The 20,719-nt window shown below is 34.7% G+C and overlaps 3 protein-coding genes across 3 annotated transcripts; 1 reads left to right on the forward strand and 2 right to left on the reverse strand.

Annotated features, from left to right (window-relative positions):
• Positions 1 to 690: 690 nt before the first annotated feature.
• On the reverse strand, positions 691 to 1,239 carry LOC143620044 (protein ASYMMETRIC LEAVES 2-like). Its single transcript, XM_077091841.1, has one exon. It carries the CDS (start codon positions 1,237 to 1,239, stop codon positions 691 to 693), a length of 549 nt encoding a protein of 182 aa, XP_076947956.1.
• A 6,894-nt stretch (positions 1,240 to 8,133) lies between these two features.
• LOC143619861 (origin of replication complex subunit 3-like) lies at positions 8,134 to 12,762 on the forward strand. Its single transcript, XM_077091689.1, has 11 exons — positions 8,134 to 8,201; positions 8,751 to 8,806; positions 9,105 to 9,189; positions 9,382 to 9,590; positions 9,914 to 9,983; positions 10,055 to 10,134; positions 10,365 to 10,454; positions 10,996 to 11,071; positions 11,749 to 11,876; positions 11,942 to 12,118; positions 12,584 to 12,762. Exons 1-11 carry the CDS (start codon positions 8,157 to 8,159, stop codon positions 12,687 to 12,689), a joined length of 1,122 nt encoding a protein of 373 aa, XP_076947804.1. The 5' UTR covers positions 8,134 to 8,156; the 3' UTR covers positions 12,690 to 12,762.
• A 4,443-nt stretch (positions 12,763 to 17,205) lies between these two features.
• LOC143619862 (putative folate-biopterin transporter 7) lies at positions 17,206 to 19,331 on the reverse strand. The gene is made up of 2 exons (XM_077091690.1): positions 18,987 to 19,331; positions 17,206 to 18,251 (listed from the first exon to the last, which is right to left on the reverse strand). The coding sequence occupies exons 1-2, from the start codon at positions 19,309 to 19,311 to the stop codon at positions 17,206 to 17,208; spliced, it is 1,371 nt and encodes a 456-aa protein (XP_076947805.1). The 5' UTR covers positions 19,312 to 19,331.
• Between the last annotated feature and the right edge of the window lie 1,388 nt (positions 19,332 to 20,719).

The raw sequence follows: 20,719 nt of genomic DNA on the forward strand, positions 1-20,719 counted from the left end.
TGATAAGTTTTATCAATCTTATTGATATCTTATGTTTTATAATTAAATAAATCTTGAAAGGAAATTAAATAATATAATTAATAAAGACATATGAACATTAAACAAGAAAAGAAAATGCAATAGTCTCAAAACGAAATTGATATTTTATGTTAGTTATGTTATTTAATCAAAACAAAGAATATTATTAGTGTAGTTAAAAAAAGAATGTTAGCTAGTTAAAATATACATGATACATTTCATCATGACATTAATTAGTCACGTTACCATATTGTAAAACATAAAAAGAAAAAAAATAAAAAAGCTAGGTTATTAATATTTATCATAAATATATGATGGTAGGATATTAAAAGTAACAATAAATTTGACCATCCTATTCCTGTAAATCTGTAATACAACAAATAGACCACAGGTGTAATCATTACACCTAGTTTTCATCACACAATGAACAAACTACTGATCTCCATACATTTTGCAGCAAATAATTTTGAAACAATAACATCAATGAAGCAAAGCAAAACTGATCGATGGTATAATTATTTATAAGTTTCCAGTGTAAAGTATATATTATGATCATAGCATCCAGTAGTACGTATGTAATACTATCATTACAAAGAAACAATATTAATCTTAGTAGAAACACTTCCATATATTTCAGATAATTATGGATTATTAATTACCTGTAACAGTACTCTAAGGATGATCGATTGTTGTCGCCCGTTCATCGGTCCCGGCAGGTCGAGCCTGCTGGAATTGTGTTTGTTGAGCAAGAGCATGACCCGCGGTGTTGTCGTAATTAATATTGCTGATATCAAAAGCTCTGATGATAGACTGTGAATGGTGATGGTATAGATGGTTTCCTAGGGTTTGCTCGTGGGCTGCAATAACTCCTTGAGTGTTATGGTTTTGGTATTTAGAAAGCTCGGATTTTGCATAGGTAAGATCCATCTGGAGTTGTCTGAGTTGGTGTTGGAGGAGAGAGATGACACCAACGCAGCCGTAAACCGGATCGCGGAGGCGCATTTCGGCCTCGTAAGCGAGGGAGTTTACGGCGTCTTCGCGTTGGTGAGGGTGGAGTTCGTTTAAGAGTTTTGTGACATTGCTGGCTCCGAACACTTTGTGAACATTTGCGAATTTTTGAGGTTGGTCTGGTGGGAAATAAGGTGCAAAAACACATTCTGGTTGGCATTTTCGCCTTAGAAACTTGCAGGCTGCACATGGTGAGCTTGAAGATGATGCCATTGGTTTCTAGCTCAATTATATATTCTTGCACCAGAGTAACTCTTAGTTATATTTTTCTGCAAAGAAACATTAATCAGTAACTCAAATTAAGCTATAAAAGGTTGACAAAAATGCAATTTTGAAACTAAAAATATTACTCAGAACAAGATAATAAAATTCTATAAAAATGGTTGATGAATAAATATACTAGTGAATGAAGTATTTGAAAATGAGAGAACCCATGAATTCTTGATTCAAGTACTTGTAATTATGAAAATTGTTGCAGATAAAAACCAGATCTGATATATTTGAAATATATATACCAAGGGTTTCTTGAATTATATATCCACCTAACTCTTTTTGCTCTCCACTGAAAACAGTATGTAGATCTCTTCTTTTTTATTAGAACTGAAATGGTGAGAAAAGAGTGTATTTTTTGAAAATGTGAAGAGGATGATTTGGAAGCAGAATTGAAGAGAAGCTAGCCAAAGAAGATTGGATCTCGTGAAAGTAAAGAGAGTTGTTCTTTCAAGACGAGGGTTTTGAGGGACTGCATTCTCGGGATAACAATAATTGATGACTTTTTTGCATTTAAATAATATTTATATATCATACATATAACGGTAGTATTCGGTATTTATGAAATTAATCCATGTTATTTTTGACCTACATGAATTAGACTACAAAAGAGTAATAATATAATAATAATATATTACCAATTAATCTAACGTTAACATAATTACTCAGGTTATCTGTATGTTTTCTTACTTTAAAAGCTATTTGTATTTGATCTTAATGTTATATATGTGTGTGTAAATATATTAAAAATGCTTGGAAGAACTAAGATTTAGATGCATTTAAGATATATATAACTAGTAGATATTCAAATTGTTGTATGACCATTAGTCCATTACATCTACTAGATGAAATATGAATTCGTTATTAATTATAGGTATTACAAAAATGGTTTTTACAAGGGTTGTGCTAGGTACACCCCAAACACCCCCTTAAACGTCGTGTATAGGGCTATACGTGACATATTATGGTTAGTACAACTTAGGACTGCAAAAAACAGTCATAGGTTATCTAATCGTACTATATACGCCCCGTATAGTTCTATACGGGGCATATAAGTCCCATTTGAATTATTGAGGCTCGGCCTCCTTCCCTATCCCTCCCTTCTCTTTATTATTATATAGACACACATTTACAGTTATATTATGTTATGTTATGTTATATTGTATTATATTAAGTTAAGTTATATCCATATTATACAGGTATCTACGTACATAGACTAATTACGACGTCTGTTTCAGGTCGTAGTCAGGGCGCGGAGCACTACAGCCTCCGCGATCTTTTTTTTTTTGGAGGTGTTTGCTGACCGGTACGGCCTGCAACCTTGCTAGAGGGTTCGCAGACTATTTTTCCGGGTATTACCACAGGCAGGAGCAAGGGTGCTTGATGGGTGACACGTACGTCAGTACATCACCCAGCTTGCGATCTCATTAGGCCATGGAGACCTGGTGGATGGCTTGCCTATCGCATCGACCCCTCCGCTCCCACTGGACTGCAGCCATTGCACCAGCATGCACATTGTGCATTCGTTTGACGGGCCCAACAGCCCGTACAACCAACTGGTGACCGGTGTTGGGGCACGTGCCCCTTACGGAGTGCCTTTAGACCAGCCTCCCCACTCGCGACAGTGCAAGTGCATATTGTCGATCAGCCTGTCGACGAGGGGGCGGGGCCGGCGGGGATGCGCCTCCGGATCCGGACGCCTTATATTATCGTTTTACGTGGACGCCACCGGTAAGGGATTTGGGGCCAAGCGCAAGGCAGAGGATGACGTCGACGTCGTTGACGTGGCGTTTAGGGCCCCTGGCGACATGGACTTAGGGGAGGGTTGTAGATTTTTATACTTTTGTTTTTATTTGTTATATTTAGTTTTATTTGTACATGTTTTGTATATAATACTTGTTTTGGTGTATATATGTGTTATTTGTTTTGATCGAACTCTTACAAAACGAGCTGACTGTTAGTAGCAATTATTTATTAATATATTTTATAAATTTATTATAAAAAACAATAAAAAGAAAAGAAAAGAAAACAAAGAAAAAAAACATAATAAAACAAAATTTTGGTGGGTTTTTTTCTATAAACTCACCAATACGCCGCAGTTTTCTAAAAAAACCCCTCAATATACCGCGTATGTATACGTGACGTATTGAGAGGTTTTTTAGAAAACTCCCATAGTGTCTATAAAATTTCCGTTTTACAAATTATTTAAGTAAAAACTCATTCTACAAAGTGAGGGTAAATTTCAACCTGAATTCTATACTCTTCTTGGGAGTTAGGAGCAATAGAAAGATATGATGATGATGGCCTCGATCTCTTCAGTCAAGCCCTTCTTTCTTTCTTTCTCTCTCTATCTATAGTTCTTTTTCCTTTAAAGTAAAACAGTGAGAAGGAAGAGTTGAATTGTAAAATACAGGGGGGGGGGGGGGGGGGGGGGGCTCAAATCCTTTAGGTTGACCATAAAAACAAAACAGAAAGTTACAAAAGGGCCTTGATGAGTGCTCTTAATTTGCTCACCATGAATCCTGCTTTTCTTTTCTTTTCTTTTTTTAACCTAAAATTCAAAAGACAGATGAGACTAATCTTTCAAACTGTACTGTCAGCCTAGTACTGCTGTGTTCTTTCAAGTGTGTATGTGTTTATTGGTTCTTCTTGCTAGCTTGGTCAATAAATGAAGATAATTAATGGGTTTAGGGCTTTAATGAAAAAGAAAAGTTATAAATTTATGGGTTTTTTAGGGGTTGCAAGAAAAAAAAAAGAAGGTTAGGGGTAAAATGATGAAATTGTATTAATGCATAGAGGAAGAAAATAATTTGGTTTAGAGAATTTAAGGAAATCTTGAAAATATTGGCGGTTGGAAGAAAATAAGATAGAAATAAATAATAATGTAAATATAGGAAATTGGAAAAATGTTAAAGGCAATCTTTAGGCTTTCATGTGACCAGTTTTTTAGGGTAAAAAACAGGCGTGGAAGAAGCATATAAAGATGGTGTCAACAGGAGGAGACTGTAAGAAAGAGAGAGACCCCCATGAGCCGAGCCTAAGCAAACGCAGAGAAAGTGAATCTATCACTTCTCTTTGATCCTACCCTATTTCCCTCATGGTAGCTAACTTGTTTCTTGATAAAATAAATAAATACTAGGTTAGATCTTGTATTACATATGGACGAAAAATATAAATATACCAATGAGATATAATTATGATTTTTATTAAACCATGCGTTTAATAAAACAACAATATAATCCAAATCTCGTGGCTTAAATCACCATTTCAATCCAAACATCCATACTTCCCGTCCAAACGTTCATAAATAATTTCTCAAAATCCAAAAAAAATAAAATAAAATAACAAATTCTCGAAATTAAAAGAATAACAATGAAAACAACTAACTGTCTTTATTACTCAATAAATGATGGATTATAACAATTTATATTGAAACTTTCTTCAACATAGGAGTTAATATTTAAAATTAATGTTCAAATTAACATGTGAAAATTATATAAATGAAAAATTAATGAGTTGAAAGCCTATGTGGACATGTAAGTTGAATGACATATGAAAACATTGTATTGCTTTAATAGTATGGTAAAATACATACATAGGATAAGATCCGTTATAAAACTAAACTACTAAACATACAAATAACTATGATAATAGTATTACTCTACAATTTTAAACTACATTAGTTACACACTTACACTACAAACAAATGAAGTTGAATAATAATTAACCTGGTTCAAAAATTGTGTAGTTGTAATAATTACTCTGGTTATTTGTGTGTTTCTTACATGAATTTGTGTTTGATCATAACTGTATCATCTTTTGTGGCAGTACGTGAAACCCACATAGGTTGGTTTTTTTCAATTGACGCCGACAATATTACTCGAAAAGTTGTATTTTTTTTCCTAGTAAGTCCACATGGTGTTCTTTTCCTCAAGCTTGCGTTTAAGCAAATCAAATACATATTAGAAAAAGAAAATAAATGTTATTTGTTTTAAGAAAAAAAAATATAACAATCATATCTATTATTGTTTGTGTACAATATATATTGCTATACTTTAAAAAAATCACTTTTCTTAAAAAAAAAAAAAAGTCCATATACCATATGTATATGTGATTAATTATGTCTATCATATGCATAGATTGTGTAATTATAAACATAAGTTGTGTAATTATCAACAGAGGCTTCAGAATTATTATTGATGTTGCATTATTATTTATATGTGCTACGTGATATGTTTTTTCAGCTTCAACCATACACATTAAAATCTTACACGTATCTGAGCTTTATGTAAGGTATGGGAAGGGTGGAATACATACACATCATAATTCTATTCTAAAAAATATTAATGTTGTTTATGGGAAGACCCCGACTCCAAATGGAGATATTTTGACCTGAAAAAGTTATATTAGAAATACTTCCAATAGCATAAACCAAGTGACAAAAACATATTAGGGACCGATACAATATCATTAAAAAAAAAAGGCATGTAAGCGGAAACATGAAAAAAGTCGGCCATTAAAAGTAAAGGTAACGTTAAGCTCTTAATATAAAACTAAGTTAAAATTGCATCGTCCCCTAAAAGTCATTAACCTTAATCATACGTTTTCACGAAGTCCTTAACCTAAATTCTACATATTTTATATGTATATATATTTATGTGTATTTAGTTATATGTGGTTGTGGATTTTTATAGTCTGCGTAACTTACGTGTAATTATATAATATTTGTGCGTGAAATAACAAATACAAATTTACTTCTCGACAAAAGGCACATGCTCTTTATATGGTAAAACCCATGTGTGTACACACACACAAGTTGAAGGGGTATTTTATATTCTACTCTCATAAAATTCGTTTTTGTTAAATATACGCTTATCCTAATCCTTTTGTTTTAGAATAACTAGACGCTAATACATATCCATGACCTATTAGTTTAGAAGTATGGTATCCTCTTTACAAATGTGAGGCTATGAGTTCAAATCTTAACAAATGCGAGGTAAGTTTGCAATTTTGCTGTTAATAAAAACAAACAAACACTATAAATACTACATAATTTTCAATTTGTTAGATAGTTTGTGGTTTATTGAATGTAGCATGTTATAAAGAATTTATTTAACCTATACAAATGTAAATGTATATATTTAAATTAATTAAATTATACTCCTCGCTATTGAGTTAATCAATTTATTTGTTTTTCATTCGTATTTATTAAGTAATATAACATAAAACACCGATGTTATATAAACAATAGCAGAGTGTTTTAAGATTGATTCAAGATTCTATGCTTTTGTGTGATCTATTTTGACTGGCTGCCATGGACAAAGGGAACGAAGATATAGTCTTTTACATAAAATATCCGGGTGGGTGTGGTGGGGTACGGTGTACTTTTACATAATATTCTGATGGTAGTGAATGTATGAATGTGTTGTCATGTGACAAGACCTATCCTATTCCTTACTTTTCTAAGACTACTACTAGAAATATGTGATAAGACTATTTATGACCTTAATCGACCCCACCCACATTTATATATCTTTTTTTTAGCATCAAACGGATGCTTCAAGTGAGCTATATAGTAAAGTTATCACATTGTAATACACTCATCTTTTAATCTGAGAAAAAATACTTACTTATGGTCAATGTTTGTGAACATTCATCCAAAGACATAACAATACGGTGAAACTAAATAACGGGAACTAGAATCGAACCCAGGGCCGGCTCCGATAAAACAAAAAAACTTTGGGCTAAAGGCGAAATTTTTTTCTGACCTTAAGTAAAAGGAGTATTTTGTTAGGTTTAAATAATTTAATTTAATATGGTTTACTTGGTTATAATTTAGATTGTGTAAAAAAATTTTGTATAAAAATATGATTAAACATGTCTCAGATGAGATTAGAACCCATAATCTTTTGGTTTGGAGTAATACATTTTTTGTCACTAGACCAAGCTTGTGATTATGTAATTGAGTTTAAACACTACATAAACATACTCCTTTAATAAAAATACATATAATTTTTTTTTAAATTTGGCCTAGCGGGATGTCGGGCCTGTGGCCGTCGACCACTCAGCCCCCCCCCCCCTCCCGGGCCGGCCCTGATCGAACATGAGCTCATTGGCCCCACATTTATATATAATCGTTAGAAATTCAGGATAAAAATAAAAACCTTTTTTTAAATGACGGTATTGTATTCGCAACCGAAGATTAGCAATTGACTAGTCATCAACAATTATCTAATTAGTATAAATGGGAAGTTAGGTACCACAAAGTGTTTTATTAATGTTTTTGTATATTATATTGCAAAATATGAGCTTTTTATTTAAGTTAATTTTTAGTCGGGCCAAGTTTATGTTTGCTCAGAACATGGATTTTTAGTGATTATGATTATTTTGTATTAGATACTTAATTTGATTTTTGTGACCAGAAACGATCTCGTTTTTATTTTAATAAGATACCCATTATTATGTACAAGAGAGCTTGCCTATAATAATTTGGAACTTTGGTTTCACAAAGATCCTAGTGGGTTACTTTGCAGTACCTTATTAGTGGTATGTTTTTAGTTCAAGTTCGTAACATATGTAACAAAAATTGATCGAAAACCATTTAAATTTCAGGCATCAGTCAAAGATACATTTTTCTCAAAGGATAAAAATATTTAGACTAAAAGTTTTTCGGGTCAACCCATTCCATACCCTCACGCCTCACTCATTTTTGCCATATTTAGTAAGCACTGTTGTATCATTAAATATCTGTTTGCTAGCTTTTAACTAATAGAGGAGGTATTTTACATTGTTTCTTAAATGAAGTTGATTGCTAACAAGTAACATATTTTCTACAGATGGCAATTGTCCAGCATTTTCTTATGGAGCCTTTAAGCTTCACAGTAAAAGGCTTACTTGATGAAGAGGTTAGTCTTAATCTCTTTTGTGTCTAATTATGCTCGCTTTTGAGTTTATATGTTTTTCCATTTATTATACATTTTTAGCTTCTTAAACCAGTTTTCTTCTCCTGTTTTTATGTGTCTTGGTCTTAGGCATCATTAATTTATGAGAAAATTGCAAAAGAAGCTAACCAACTTTTGTTTGATTTCTATTTGGGCAACACCCTTTATCTTCACCATAAAAGAACTTTTAGAAAGTTGTTTAAATTGAAACTTTCAAAGTGGATTTACTGTAATTTGACAGGGTGATATGGCAGCTCGTGTGTCTGTAACTTTAACCGCGCTGACTCTTTTTCTTCTTTGATGTGTCTTCAATCTCATTTGACTTAAAAAAAAATTAAATTTCAGTCTTCAGATTACTAATTGAATATTTTGAATTTCATAAGTCAGAAAAAGGGTATTTACTTGTGCAGTTTGCCCTTAATTTATGTATTCCTGCAATTTATTGGTTATTTGTTCATGAAGCTATACTTATTTCAAAGATAAAAAAACATTGATAGTTTACTACAATTGCAGGTTACAGAGATAGATGCCTGGCCCACACAAGCTCTTGATCTTCCATCATGTATGAGGTACTTAAGAGTTAAGATAGTTGTTCATGTTACAGTTTTAACCCATTTACTTATGAGTTAGTCAATATGGATTATGTTTTATCTGTAACTGGTCACGTTGTGCCCTTTAATGCATTAAATTGTATGTATACTATTCAAAAGTTAAGTTATTTGATTGATATAATACTTGTGATCTTTGACAAACTCATTGTATTCGGAAAAAAAAACTGTTTTGTACAAAAAGTTTTACGGGCCAACACAACTTATGAAATGGGATGTTTTTTCTATTTAGTTATGCTTTCAATCTTTTTGCAAGCAGACTTTCTGAACCAAAAGGTGAAGCTTTGTTAAGTGGAGCATCAAAAATGAAGGAAATGCTAAACATGTGGAGCTCTGTAGTTTTGGTGAGACATAATTTTTTTCTTCATCTTTAATTCTCCAAGTTTATTATCATGTGATTATTAATACATTAAGTACACATGATAAGTTAATTTGTATTAACTTCTGGTGTCAACTTCAGTTAGCCTTTTTCATTTCATCCAGTTGGATGATTTGGTTATATATTGCATGAATCTTGAAAATATAATTTGATGCAGTGTTTGCATGAAGTGGGAAAGAATCAGAGAACCACCCTTTTAGATTTATATGATGAGGCGTTAGACCCAAAGCTTTACAACTTGAGGAATTCTGATTATTTGGAATTAAAACCAGATCATCAAAGGCCTTCATGGAACCATAATATTAACGGGCCATCATCTGAAAATCAAAAGGGCGGGTTAATAAGCCGCATGATTCGCCAGATAAAGTAAGTAAAAAATATATTCTGTGGTCTGTTATATGCTTCTTAATCATACAGCCTTGTTTAATAATATCAATTACTTGAAGTTGATGGTAATAGGGTTGTTCATGAGCCGAACCGAACCGAGCAGGCTGTCTTTTCAAATTATTTATATTTGTAATTTGTGTTGTATAAAAGCTTTACCATGCGAGGTGTCTTTTTCAATGTTCAAAATATGAAGTAAATGTGTAAATGGGCCAAAACTTATCATTTTTACTTGTGATTATCTTTAAAATATTATGTTTTGTTGCATTTAGAATTGATTGTAAATTGTAATACACTCATGTTAGGGACATGCCGCCAGCTGGTTTGTGTCAGTTGCTTGAAAAATGGGATGAACAAACTAAGGGTGTCAATAAGGTACGGCCGGTTTTGTATTTGACCTTGTTAATGTACCCTCATGTTGACCTGTTAACTTTTTTATTGATTAGATTCATGAGAAAGTAAAAGAGCTTCAGTTGCAAGAAAAGTTGAAGGATAATAATTTGAAAGACTCACCGAGTAAATCTAGGTAATGTAATTTAAACTCATTTACTTGTGAATGGGTTGATCACGATTGTGCTTTTATCTCAAATGGGTCAAATAGAAAAAAGTTAGCTAAAAGGGAAACAAGTTAGATCAATGGTTGAAAGTTGCACATGTTCAATTTGAAAGGACTAGTTAAAAGTTTCATGTAGTAATGGTTAAAGCTCTGTAATTATTTACTTTATGATATTAAAATCATCTTTATTTTTATGACAGGAAACAACCAACCCGAAATATTGGAAATTTGGATAGAGGTACCAAAGCAGTAAATGAGAAAGCTGTTGCACAGATAACTTGCATGACAAGGTAACCACACCCTACATATTATTTCAAAGTTCATATTTAGAAATTGGGTATTTATACTGTTTTTTAGTAAAAATAATGTTATCAAATACTATTTTTGAGCCCTGCTTGCGGTGCGCACATATGATGTATATATGTGTGAACCCTCGGGTGGGCAAAAGTGAAATTGCACTAATTTTGACGTTATTTTACTAATCTCGTGAAAATAACGTTAAAAGTGACGGACGGTTGATCAGGCATCATGTAGTGGCGTTGATAGCTGAAAGATAAGGGTACATGCACCGATCAGCTGGTGTCCCGATGATTGAGTGCTATGTGCCTTATGTCCAAGGCTTGATGCAAAACTACTATCGAGCCGGGGGTCTCACCGGAAGCAACCTCTCTATCCCTATGGGGTAGAGGTAAGGCTGCCTACATCTTACCCTCCTCAGACCCTACCATAGCTTTGCTATTGGTGGGATATACTGAGTACGATGATGATGATGAAATACTATTTTTGTTGTAATTGTAATTTGTTCATTTTGATTGTTTGTCTATGAAGCAGGGACCATATGCAGCCCATTGAGTGCATTCCTTTCCATGAAATTGTCTGCTTTAAAAATGTTGACAAACTGCAAGCTGTAAGTCATGAAAACACTCACAGAAGACAATCTTTCTATTTAGTATGTGCATGTGTTGTAATATATGGCTGTTCAAAAAGTTGTTAGCTTTCTCAAAATGGGTGCATTTATAAGCGAGCTCGAGCCAAAGTACACTTGCTTGTTTAGTTGAGCCATATAATGTGGTCCACGAGCCCACAAGAGACTAATACTATTTTTTAACTTAGATATCAGATATTAATGTAAATTTACACGAACTGGCTCAAGCTTTTTACGGCCTAGATCAAGCTCATTTTTTAGCTTGTTAAGAATAAATGAGCCAAGCTCGAGCTCATTTTTCAGCTTGTTAAGAATAAACGAGCCGAGCTGTCTCGTTTAACTTTGAGCTCGAGCCCATACTGAAACTGGCTCGTCTCGGCTCGGCGGCTCGGGTCTATCGTTAAGTAGCCCTAGTGTAATATCATGCATTCTTAATGATTATAGTGTTCAGTGAAAAAAAAATACAGTAAATTGGTTTAGTACTGTTAACGAATGATAATATGCTCATTGAGTTGTGCCTTTTATTTCTAATTTTTTATAATGGTACAAAATAAATTTGTGCTGAATTACTTTGATCTAATACAGTTGTTTCAAAGGCTTTTTACAAATTGACCATTAAATTTACCATCTTTTTTTTTTCTTATTTATTTGTTTGGTAGGCGTTAGTAGGAGATCCTAGAAAAAGGATCCAACTTGATCTATTGGAGTGCAACAAATTCCTCAAGTGTAGTTGCTGCACCAAAAGTAGCAATGTTCCAATATCATCAATGCATGATACATCATTAATGTAAGCTGTAAATACTATCTTATATTAATTTGCTTACATATTTAATAACTTTTATGCATTTGCAGGTATACCCTATCTCAAGAGCATGGTAATCTTATCAATCTCCATGACTGGTACCAATCTTTTAAAGCAGTCATTCTCCAAAAAACCATCAAAGACAAGCACATGTCAAAGGCTTCACCATCTCCTAAGAAAAGAAAGATAACCGCGGAGCCTCAAAATTTAACAAAAGCATCTGTTCAGTATCCTTTTAACATGCATTTCTTAGAGAAAATTGCACAAATGGTTCCTGTGGTTTGATCATATTGCAAGTTTGTTTCCTAGATTTAAAATTTTGGAAATATATTGCAAGTTTGGTTATGCATTGAACCTTCGATTTTGCACTGATAGAAGGTGATTAAGTGTTAGGAGTTTTATAGAGTTTGAAAAATTGTGCATAATCCTAACGTGCAATATGTTTGCAGTTTTTAAAATATGGGGACCAAACTTGTAATATGATCAAACCACAAGGACTATTGGTGTAAATTTCTCCATTTCTTATTTTCTGCTTGCATTTTATTAAAAGATTAATTTTGCATTTTTACCAATAATAGCAACGTACTTTCATTTGTTATTTTATTTTCATAAAACGACTTTTATGGGTTTTTGTTCAGTTTGGTTTGGTTTGGTTTTGGTTTTTGTGAAATCTTTAACCACGTGTTGTACAGAGCGAGATTTTGTAGGGCGATAACCGAGCTCCAAATCACAGGACTGCTTCGGATGCCTAGCAAGAGACGCCAAGATTATGTGCAGAGGGTGGCATTTGGACTGTAACCATAGTTATGTTAATGGGATGTATATGTTATAGCTAAAAGCTATAGTTTATGAACTCCTTGTTTTGTAATTTAGATTTTGTTTGAGAATGATTTTTAAATCATTTCATTGTTCAATTTTCTGTTGTAGGGCATTTTATGATCTGAACCTGGTTCTACTTCTAATTTGTAAATGACTATAATTTGAGTAGTTTATGAACTACTCAAAATTGGCTTAATAAAAGCTAACTTGAGTATATCTATAAGTGTAAATAAGCCTATTAATCTTAATGCATTTTATTATATATAATTATGATCAAAACTACTAAATGATACATGATATATTATATATAAAACTACATTTATATATTGACTTTTTTTTTTTTGGTATGATGATTTCATATATTTTTATATAAATTTCACATAACAATTTGTAAATAAACTCAAATTATGCTGGTTTTAGAAAACATACTAATGCATTTAGAAAATCAAGGAATAAATGTTACATATCAAATTGGCAATTAAGCGTATGATCGATTAAGAGAAGAACACATAAGGGGTTACTCGATACTATTCTTATTCCCGACCTTGTTTATGTATATTAACATATTACAATTGTAACCCTAAACTGTTGGACATGTACACTTTAGTCCCTTTACTATTTAATACCTAATCAGTCAATCGAACAGACAAGTACATTCATCTTGAAAATCGGGCTCAAATCTAATATAATAATCCAATCTCTTAGGCCAAATATGTTTTTTTTTTCTAGATACAAGAATAATGTAACTAGTTTTTGAAAGTCGTGTTATATTTATAAACTAGCACTCCCTTTTTGGTTAATGTATCTATGAATTTCCCCAAAAACCAAATCAAAATGCTTTCACTAGCTTATCAAGGATATTTGTTTATCTGTGATGCATATTTAGTTGATAAATTTATTTAACGGTGGTGCATTGATAAATATTCTTGAGTCCTTATTTAATGGGTTTACTATCTTAACCTTGTTATTGTCCCCGAGCAAAATACAACCCCAATGGTTAGTGGGTCATGGTGGGATTTGTGAGTTTTTCTCAGATTTTCAAGTTTATCAAAAATAGTCTTTATATTAAAATGAAACCTTACTTTTAACCAGCTTGGATATTGTTTTTAGGCCCGTAAACATACCAAATGCCCAATGAAATGTTCATGAACTATTCGACAAGAAGTTTGTTTATGATTGCTTATTTACTAAGCAAGCGAACGAACATGAACATTTGCATTGTCCATTCATACTCCATTTATGTTTGTTCATTTATGTTCTTAAAAAAGTTCATTACATTCAATCATTTATATCCGTCTATACATTGTTGGTTATTTTAGTGTTATTGGATTAACTTGTCGATCGAGAAAATAACGTTAGAGATTAAACGAGTTAGGTGACGCGGGAGTGCGGACTCGATTTAATCTTAAAGGTTATTTGGGCTTTATAATAACATTGGTTTGTTATTTATTTACTTGGGCTTAAGTGATATATGAAATGGGCTTAATTAATATTTGGGCTCATGAGGGAATTGACCATATATGTTGATAGATGTTTTCCCTGGCATAAAAATGAATAATCTCGATCACATGGGAATAGAACAGAGAAGACGGTTACTTCTCTCTGGTTCTTCATCTTCACATAGAATCATCAAAATCCAATTCCATCTACAGAAAATCTCTCTGTCTTATTCGATAAATCATTGCGTGTAACCCGCAAATAGGTTTATTTGAAAGTGATTCACGATTCAGACTTCAGAGATTAATCCAGGAAATTGTTCAAAAAACCAAGATGAAATCAAGATTACAGGTTTGCATCATTGATTGAATTCATCATCCAGGTACGCAATTATACAACATAAATTCCTTTGAAATTATTTAGTACTTATTAGTAAATATTAAACAATGATACTAACCATCCCATCATACATCAAGTCATCAACCCATTAACCCAACCAAATTTTAGAACCAACCATTTGGGTGATCTAACGAATGAATGAAGGAAAACGAACTTGTTCATTTTCTTCATTTATGTTTGCTTATGCTCTTGCATATATGTTCATTTTCTTATCAAACAAACACAAATAAAAAAATATGTCCGTTCATTTGTTCGGTTAAAGTTATATAAACAAACCACGTTTATGTTCGTTTAGTTCATTTAGATGCATTATTTTCAAATGCAACTTTGAAAATAACTTGTATGTGTCGAAGCACGAAATGAATCTGACCTGATCCATAACGATGTTTCCATAGATTTTCGAGATGAACGAACCACGTCTTGATCTTCTTCTCCGGTTGCTTGAGACCTGCAATGGTTTTTCGGGGGTGTGGAGGTGACTGCTAAGAAATCTCAAAGATCTCTTGTTTACAGACACAAAAAAGTGGTGGTGGCTCTTATTGAGCATGACCCCTTGATAAGGAGGTGGAGACCTCCTTATATAGAGAGTCTCATGGCCACCATCATGGTACCCTAATGGGCCTAGCCCAGTTAGGGTTACCTCCACAAAACCCCCTCAGCCCAATAACATTGTATTAGTCCAATGTATATAGAGAGTCGCACGCGATGTTGCATGCGCGTGCGCGTAGACTTTGTGTCATACGCCATGCGCAGGTGTTGCGTGCGCGTGAACTGTGATGAACGAATGTGGTGCGTAAGCATATGTAATATGCGTGAGCATATGTGATGCGTGAGCGTATGATATGCGACTGCGCTCAAGCATCATGGTGGTGTGCATGTTGCGCGTAGCCATATGGGATATTATGAGGATTCCCAACCTTTAAGTTTGGCGCGTAGCCATATGGGATATTATGAGGATTCCCAACCTTTAAGTTTGGCGCGAGGCCTGATGCACGCATGCACGGCGATGGAGTGGTGACTCGCGAGTGCGCGTGCATGGCGGAGGTCTTGCGCAAAAAAACCCACATGGTGGTTTCCGCGGTGGCTCACGCATGTCGGCGGAATGGTGACCCGCTGGCGAGCATGCGTGGTGGCAGTCTTCTGCGCAAAACCCACATGGTGGAGGTCTTTTGCGCGAAAACCACGTGGTGGTTCCCGCGGCGGCACATGCATGGCTGCGGAGTGAGAATCCGCGGGCGCGCGTACATGGCGGCGGAAGTCTGGTAATTTCTGGATCTGCACTTTTAGAGTCAGATCTGCAATTTTAAACCTAAAATCCAGGTCTGTAATCTAGATCTAGATCTGTAAAATTAGATCCAGATAGATCTGAAGCTCGGAGCGGATTTAAAACCATCACAGATCCGGAGACCTGATCATTCGAATCAGGCAGTTTCTTTTTGCACAGATCTGGAAGCCTCTTTTAGATCTATGGATCTTTTTGAGCTTTAATAGAACAAGCCTTGAAGCCTTTTTCTGTAAACTTCCGAATCCGGGTTTTTCCTGGGAGAGATCTGACAGCCGAGATGAAGATCGAAGGGTAGTTCGTTGCCGTCCCACGGATGGCGCCAATGTCGAAGCACGAAATGAATCTGACCTGATCCATGACGATGTTTCCACGGATTTTCGAGATGAACGAACCACGTCTTGATCTTCTTCTCCGGTTGCTTGAGACCTGCAATGGTTTTTCGGGGGTGTGGAGATGACTGCTAAGAAATCTCAAAGATCTCTTGTTTACAGACACAAAAAAGTGGTGGTGGCTTTTATTGAGCATGACCCCTTGATAAGGAGGTGGAGACCTCCTTATATAGAGAGTCTCATGGCCACCATCATGGTACCCTAATGGGCCTAGCCCAGTTAGGGTTACCTCCACAAAACCCCCTCAGCCCAATAACATTGTATTAGTCCATATAATAAAATAAGCCAAACATAATAAATTTAGGGTCGTAAAACCGGGTTTAGTATCATACCCCTACAGTATGGACATAGAATCATGAAACAACTGAAGAGGTGTTGAGGCGATTTGATTATTTAGAAGGAAATAAATCATAAAATAACAATGATCTTTTTAAATAGAAGTTTATTGATAAGTTATTGATTGTTTAAGATTAAACTAAGACTTGAGGATGAGAGAGGTGATTAGGTGGGATAATTAAGGACAAAAGTAGGGATATTCATAATCCTTCAGTTAATTGTACGGATAAATGCATTGTTTTTTGTCTTCATAATATTTAATACCAACCTGACAAAGACATGGTATATGAATATGATATCCATGTTTGAATCAAACAAAAGAAACATGCAACACTGTCATTCTCATCTATCTTTATTCTGAAATAAAATCTTCAAATCAAACACACTCCAAATTTTGTTCTCTACATGTGTTTCAGACTTTTTATACATGGATTTTTGGCATAATGGACAACATCCTTTTACAAATGCTTATGATGGTTGAACACTTATCCACCAGGCCATAAAGAGTTGATGCATTTAGTATCTTCAAGAGACATTCATTAACAAGTAAAAATAGTATACAACTAAATTTATAATACTATTACATTTATAAAAGTGACTAAATTATAAAAATAACAACTAAATTTATCTAAAAACACATGAAAACATTTCACTCTTGTTTCTTTTGTGCTTCATCTTCGCCCTTGGGTTTGGGGCCTTCGGGTATATAAGAAGCCCATAAAAGAGGCACAACCGTGCACAGCGCCTGTATTACAAGCCCGTTTCTTAAACCCGACACGTCGGTTTCTGTGATCTCAACCCAGGACGCGAGTGTAACCCCAATATACCCGCTTACAATAAACGCCAACGCGATCGTAGACATCACAAACGCCATCAAAGACCCTTCACAACCGCGCGGGCACAATTTTGCCATCAAAACACTAAAAGGTAAAATCTTGAAGAAATATAAAACCTCAAGAAACCCGGAAACAACCACAACGTATAACGAATCGGGTACACCCAAGGCCCGGTAAAACCCGCTCACAAATAACGCATCGGATACCATCAAAACCGCCATTGTTCCTTGAATCGATGAAATAAGTGTCCGTGGTGGGAGAGCTTTCAAGTGTCGGTTGTATACAACACCCCATAACAACACTGTGATTTGACCAAACACCTTTGAAACACCGAGAACCGAGGATTCAATATTTAGATGTTTTGTTTGGTAGTAAAACATGGAGCCCATTAGCGCGGGAATCACAGCATAAGATGCTGCGAACCAGATAATCGGTTGATGGATCTTGGGTTTTCTTAATACCAGCAAGAGCTCTGAAAACTGGCTTCTGATACCATGTTGAGATAGGTTCTTTGGTAAGTCGAGTGATTTCTCGCTTGTGAAAACAGTAACAAGGAGTTGAATAACTAATAGAATTCCAAAGAAGAAGAACATTGCTTGTGGCGAAAACCGATCAACACAAAGACCACCAACAAGGTTTCCAGATATCCCACCGATTGCAGCAGCGACCCACGCAAACGATTGAAGATCAGAACCGGTATTAGGTTGCTTTGCACATTCTGCAACTACAGCATCATTTGCAACCTCAACAATGCCAGCACCAAGGTTTCCAAGAAGGAGATAAATAGTGATGGTGAAGAACGAAAGGGTTGAAGATGGTGAAGATGCGATTGCAAACCATGATAAAGCCTGTAATAAAGCTGCAAAACATAAACACAATAACATTCATCAATGTCTGTAAAGCATATGAAGATTCATTCAGTGATTATTAACCAAAAGTGAAGTTTATAATCAATCATAAATGTGCAGAAACAGAACATATGAAGATTCAGTGATTATTAACCACAGTTTTTAACGAAAACGGAACCATTTTCAAATTTAAACAACAAACTGGATTAAAATTAAGCTTACAAAACGAGCGCAGAAACACGATTCAGTGACTAATTTCCAGTATTTTATCGTTAACCGAAACTACTTTTCATTTCAAATATACTAAAAGCATCGAAATTAGGTTTATAACCAATCACGAAGATGCAAAAACCGAACATACGATGATTAATTTCACCAGTAAACCAAACCAAATACCATTTCGAATTTCAACGAAAACTAAACCAATTTTCAATTTTACAAAACGAATGCAGAAACACGATTCAGTGACTAAATTCCAGTTTTTTAACGTTAAACAAAACTATAAATAGACTAACTGGATTAAAATTAGGTTTATAACCAATCACGAAGACACAAAAAACCGAGTAATTTCATCAGTATTTTAACGAAAACCGACGGAATTTCATTTCAAAACGACAAAGTAACATTAATTATATTTGCAAATTGAACAAAACCAGAAGAATAATAATACTGAATGTTTTAGAGGATCAATCAAGCAAGTCACTGTAGCAAAACATAACAAGTAGTAGTAATAATAATAATGTTACCTCCAGCAGCGATGTAGGGGATCCGGTGTTGGCCGAACAGATAAAAGGAATCGGATAAAAGCCCGTAAAAGGGTTTGGCAACCATGGGAATGTTGGCAGAATTGAGGAGGATTTGGAGCGTTGATGGGTCCACACGGAGTCCGTCCTTGAGGAAGAAGATAACCGCCATCCATGGGAAGCATCGGAACCCTTGCATCCAAAACCCTAACCCTAGCAGCATCTCTCTCACTCCTTTCTTCTTTCGAGTTCGTTTTTCGTACTTGATGCGATCGTTACTTGTTGTTTGTGTGTGTGTTTTGAGTTTGGTGTTCGGTGAAGGCTCCATCGCCGCCGTCAGCCACCGCAATTGTGTATGGTAACCGTTGTCAGAGAGTATGTTTAAATTAAAAGATACTGGAAATGACAGGACAGGGGATCTGGTCTTCCAACACTGGCAGATACATACATATCATATCATATCATATCAAGTCGGTTACAAACCTTTTTTTTATTATTTTTTTCATTTTACCTGAAAGATTATACTAATTTTGACGCTAATCACTTCACTCATCCAAGAACACTATCAAAGACAGTGGTGAACGTTGGACGAAAACATCAAGGAAGCCGGATGAAAATATGTATAAGAAGTTTCATAAGCGGAGCAAGCTAGACACAAATTTTCAATCGAAAACGGGTAAATATACATTACACATCAAAATTTACGGACGAAAACGGGTATATTTGCACAGCAAGTCCTGGTCCTATAGAAGCTTCACCAATGATCAAAGTTTCGAACTTGAGATCATATGATCACAAGTCTTAACTATTTATCTTCATATCATTGAATCAGAAGGCCAACAGGCCAACTGCTTTTAGAAACTTAGTATTATACTTATACCATCAACTTTTTTTTTCAATTCTGAGGACAAGGTTGAAACCCAAGGGATGTTTATCGGGTATGTGTTTCGGTTTCAATAAGGACCCGATTCTGGCATTCAAAACCTGAATTCGATTTTGTTGCTTGAGTTCGGTTTAAATCAAATTTCTGGTTTTTCAAGTCCAACTCGAATAATGAGACCCTTGCATATTGATGACATAGACCAACAAACTTCGTTTGCGAAAACAAAATATTTTGGTCAAGGACCGTTCTTGGGAAGAGAGAGAAGTTATGCGAAAGAGTGAAAGAAAGATAATGTGCCCATTGCATTTTAAATCAAGTTGATATACATCTGAACACCTAAACTTGGTAACTTCTGGGGGAAAAAATTATGAGTCCGTTGCATTCTAAAGGTTACCAACGCAACATAAGCTGTGATTTATCTAATTCCATAGTTTATCATGGATGAGGTCTTAGTGAACGTAACATGTTAATGAATTCTTTGTTAAAAAGAAAAGGAAAGTAAAATGAAATTTTTAGGCTGGAATTGTGATTTATTTATATTAAATACTATTAGATCTGCTCGTTTCGAAGAGTTCGAGGCAACAGTAGTGGGGGGGAAGAAAAAAAGATATCATTTTAAATGTGTTTTATTTATCTATACCAAGAGATATGGACTATGCCAGTCTAAACCCAGTCGGGTGCATTCGGTCATCTGGCAAGAAGAACCAACAGCGCCACCACTAAATTGTGTACACAATAGGCTACCCTAAAGGAGCCACATACCCATAAAGATACAAAGGGATAACCATGACAACTGCTAAGCAACCTATATCAAGCGTGCATATCTAATTGCATTGCGCCATCCGTACAAAAG

The sequence above is a fragment of the Bidens hawaiensis genome, unplaced genomic scaffold, assembly GCF_021521415.1.
Source record: "Bidens hawaiensis isolate Kalapana, Puna unplaced genomic scaffold, B.hawaiensis_p1.1 tig00002525_1, whole genome shotgun sequence".
Classification (NCBI taxonomy): domain Eukaryota; kingdom Viridiplantae; phylum Streptophyta; class Magnoliopsida; order Asterales; family Asteraceae; genus Bidens; species Bidens hawaiensis.